Raw genomic sequence first — 5,000 nt, forward strand, 5'->3', positions numbered from 1 at the left:
CACACACACACACACTCACACACACACACACACACACACACACACACGCACGCACACACACACTGCACTTTACTGTCCCAAACATTAACTCGTACTATCGCCAAAACTCTGCCACCTCCCTCTTATAGAGTGTTATGACATTATTATGTTATTACACACAATCGCCTCATCCGTCACAATTTATTTGGGCTGATGGTGGTTACTTTGTGGAAGCATTACAGTAGACTCCAAAATCACGTGTGTCTATCCAAATTTGAGAGGGATTTTGAGCCAATGTTGGAAATGTTTGCAATACATTTAATATTAACAATAGATGATAGGTGTGTGTGTGTGTGTGTGTGTGTGAGTGTGTGTGTGTGTGTGTGTGTGTGTGTGTTTATAATCAACACTCAAATGTTTATATTTAAATTGTCAATGTTAGTAAATGCCTCTTTTTCTTTATATATATACACTGTTTTGAGCGTATATATCTTATATACGATGATAGGGGCATACAATGAACCAAAAAAACAATGAACCAAAAAGACAATGACCCAAAAAGACAATTAAATGGAAGTGTCATGACTGTGACTGCCCTACTCTCATAGCTTTCGTTTTTTTGCTCTTCACTTTTCCTACTTTCTTTCATTCCCTCCATCACTATCTGGCTCTTTCAGTTTATCTTCTCTCTCTATATATATTTTGTCTCTATCTATCTATCTATCTATCTATCTATCTATCTATCTATCTATCTATCTATGTATCTTTCTATCTATCTATCCATCTATCTATTTCTATCTCTCAATCCATCTCTCTATCCATCATCCAGCTATCTATTTCTATCTATCCATCTATCTATCTATATATATTTCTATCTATCCATCTATCTATCCACCAATCTATATATCTATCCATCTTTCTTTCTTTCCATCTGTCCTTTTTTCTCACCCATCAACTAACAGCAACTTAGGCGAGTGATGCAGGGTGTCGGCAAACTCCTGTCACCACGTTCACAGAGAGAAATAAACAGGGAGAGAGAGAGAGCGAGAGCGAGAGCGAGAGAGAGAGAGAGAGAGAGAGAGAGAGAGCAACGCTATGTGAGTCATCTCGTGGCCGTCACCCACTCCCACAGCTCACACTCACCTAAGACGCGCAACTGTACACAAACAGGGTGTTTGGAGCCTGGAGAGCTCCCAGTCGGCCGGAAAGATCCGACTTTGTTACGGGTTCAGACGGTGTCGGTTAATAGCCGTGGGTGGAAATTGTGTTTGTTATGCAAGCAAGAAAAATGAAATAAAGTGTGGTGGAAACTTGCACAAAAATGAAAGAAACACTCTGTGAAATGCATGTGAATAGTCAGACCGGTGTACAGCACGAGGACTGAAAACTGGACTGACTGAAAAAAGCGTCTTAATCGATTTGATGGATTCAAATGAATTCTACACTGAAGACATGTTTTTTGGGTTTTTTTTTTTTTATTCATATTGTTTTCCATTTTTCAGTGTTGCTTGAGCATCTTTGCTTGGGCAATTGCAATTACTAATAATAGCACAATTCTTTTCACCAATGGGTTAGGGTTAGGGTTAGGGTTAGGGTAAGGGGAATGTCCATTTATTTTGTGGAATCCTGAAACTGCGCTTTACACCATTTGTGTCTGTAAAAATGGCAACAAATAAAGACATAAAGAAATGAAGACGGACAGATATATAGATAACGTGACGCAATTGCAATTAATAACTGTTGAAGGTTTGAGTTATCATGACTAAAAAGCATACAAGATGTTTAAAACGGTTCATCAATTGAACATCAAACCGCAACTTCAATCTCAAGCAAGTGGTGATAATTAATTCAGAAGTGCCTGTCCACCACGCACCTCTGTTTTCCACAAGCAAACAGAGAAAAACTAACGGGGTTTGTGCTCGTGTTTCGGTCAATGCACTGTGATGTCTCTGATAAATTGGCCAAAAAATATCAAATATTCATTCGACTCCAAAAAAAACCCCCAAAAAACATAATTCTCCATGAAACCTAAAAAAGAGAAAGTAATTAGTAGTCGAAACTGGTATATGTATATTGAATTCTGATAAGCGGTGACCTTGGGGATGATGAAAAATTAAAGGCACCCCTGCAGGTAATAACGGCCTAAAACAACGAGAATAATTAATTAATTAAACAAACAAACAAACAAACAAACAAACAAACAAACAAACAAATAAATAAATAAAGTTGGCCATCACCACTCACTGTGAACCTGGCTCGGGTCCAGTTGCGTGATGGAGCCACGCTCGTCTCTATGGCGACCGCGCTGCCTCTGGACCCACAGCACCTGGAGGCACACGGCGGCTTTTTTAACACCGGAGACAAACCCCAGCACACCTCTTAAAAACTCCAATCACTTCCAACACCTCTTTGTCAAACACCTCTTTCGTGTGTTTCTGCTTTCTCGTTAAACTGGGCAAATCATTTTTGTTTTTGTTTTTGTTTCGTTTTTGTTTTGTTTTGGAGAGAGGATGGAGAGAAAAAGAAACAGAGAAGAAGAAAGTCCACGACGCAATACTTTGTTTAGTTCTGTTAAATAGAGTAGAGAAATCCTACAGTGGAGAGAGCAGAGCAAAAGCTTCTCTTTTTTATTAGTTCAACGACGGGCTTCTCTCCCACACACGCACGCACACACGCACACACACACACACACACACACACCTTCTCTCTATATCTTGCTGTCCCTTTGTCCAGCGGTTTAAAGGAACACTCCTGACCAAAAAAAAAAAAAACACCCTCACCTAAAGCTGTCCCCTGAAAAACAAATATACACACAGACACACACAGACACACACACGCACACACACACACACACACACACACACACACACACACACACACACACACACACACACACACACACACACACACACACACACACACACACACACACACAAAACAAGATATCTTTTATAGGCCACTGTTCACTGCTTTGATCTGATAAAAAGCTGGTCCTTGTGAAGGTGGGCTTGGTAAATCAAACATCCTAAACACACACACACACACGCACACACACACACACACACACACACACACACACACACACACACACACACACACACACACACACACACACACACACACACACACACACACACACACACGTGACAAAACACCGGCCTGGGCCACAATTGTCCTCTGGCACTTAAATGAGAGTGGAGGAGGTTGAAAATAAATACTATTGAGAGGCGGCGGCTGTCTTTCATGTCCTAAAAGCCTTGTTGCTTTATTTGGCTCTGTGTTCCTCAATTAGGCCCAATTAACAAGAGCTGTCAGGACTATGATCATGTAGGGAGGAGTGTGTGTGTGTGTGTGTGTGTGTGTGTGTGTGTGTGTGTGTGTGTGTGTGTGTGTGTGTGTGTGTGTGTGTGTGTGTGCGTGCGCGTGCGTGCGTGCGTGTGTGCGCGCGTGCGAGGGGGGTCTCTTACCACTAAACACCTCCTGTCTATGAATACGTTTAAGAGAGGATAGAACCAATAAGAAGACAGGTCTGCAAGCTAAATGTGCACTGTTTAGCATGTAGCATGGTGAATGTTCCAACGCAGCACACACACACACACACACACACACACACACACACACACACACACACACACACACACACACACACCAGCAGCTTATTTAAAACTCCCATCAACATCAAATATAAACCCAGTGCACCTCTTTGACAAACAGCATGGTCAGCTTTTGGTGAGATAACAATTAAAAGCATATATCCAAGCTCATCAGAAACCTCTGAGTAATTTATGTCTTTAAAAATGGATGACAAATGCAAAAAGAGCTACACACACAATTGCACACACACACACACACACGCCCAAGGAGAATGAGGATTTGATTGCGTATGCGCCCTGTGTACTTTGCACCTCCCCTCTAATGTAAGAGCAGCCAGGACACCGTGATCAATACACATGATAGGGAGCTAATCGCTCTCTGTCAAACCACGGCCCTGCCAGCTCCTAATGGCGCACGTTTGAGTTGTGGGCGTGTGCACGTGTGTGTGTGTGTGTGTGTGTGTGCGTCTATGTCTGTTTCAGCACGTGTCCTAATGGCAGATTGAGACTCTTCTGGGAGGCTCACTCAAGGTTGAGCCCGCGGGACGAGGGGGCAATTGACCAGACTGTCTGTGACACTGACCCCCACCACTGTCAGAGCATTCATCATCCAGCCATGACACGCGGGCAACACACACACACACACACACACACACACACACACACACACACACACACACACACACACACACCGACAACCACACACACAACCCCGAACACAACCCCACTGACATACACACACACACACACACACACACACACACACACGGACGGACACCCAACACAGGAGGCAGGCGTGAACATACATGATCACGAAAAGCAAGAAAGGTCCATTGAACTGCAGTAGCACACACTGCGCACTTCATGTATAATAAATAATAAATAAATAAACAAGCCGTAAACCAATTTGGGACAATCTATAGTGGGATGATAAACGTTCCACCACGAATGCTTTCCACTCAATGGGCTTTTCCCATGAACGGTGAGCGGAACGAATTTGCGTGTAAATATCCATGCGTGTCTTTTAGGTGTTGCCATTTTTCTTTCCCCCTTACAACCGAATTACATGTATGTCGTTTATATATAAATATACTGTATATGCATCACCAAAATCCACCGAGAAACAATTCCCTTCGGTAATAACAAGGAATTCCTTTTTTCCAGAACACTCATATAAGGTTTAGAATATAACATTTATAATTCATATTTAAGCTCCATATTTGTCTTTTTTTCCCTCCTTCTGTGCTTCCTTTCTGTGTAAACATGTTAAATCACAGCTTTTTTTCTTATTTAACTTAATTGAACAGCATTTGAGCAACTGAATGCCTAAAACGCATTACCTCTTTCTTCGTCTTATTTGGGACTCCTTGATAAATGTCACGGGCAGAAAGAGGATGTATGGGTGTTGTTGCGTGTGGCTGATTGGTA

General features: G+C 42.1%; 1 protein-coding gene across 1 annotated transcript in view; it reads right to left on the reverse strand.

The window, feature by feature from the left end:
• Window positions 1-5,000, reverse strand: part of LOC307233494 (proprotein convertase subtilisin/kexin type 4-like) — a gene marked incomplete at both ends in the record, with an annotated part of 119,844 nt that overhangs the window by 94,635 nt on the left and 20,209 nt on the right. Inside the window, one exon of the mRNA XM_080004830.1 lies at window positions 2,224-2,305. Within this exon, the coding sequence (XP_079860956.1) occupies window positions 2,224-2,305 (82 nt within the window). The remainder of the gene's footprint in view (window positions 1-2,223; window positions 2,306-5,000) is intronic.

Source organism: Zeus faber (assembly GCF_960531495.2).
Source record: "Zeus faber genome assembly, chromosome: 8".
NCBI classification, from domain to species: domain Eukaryota; kingdom Metazoa; phylum Chordata; class Actinopteri; order Zeiformes; family Zeidae; genus Zeus; species Zeus faber.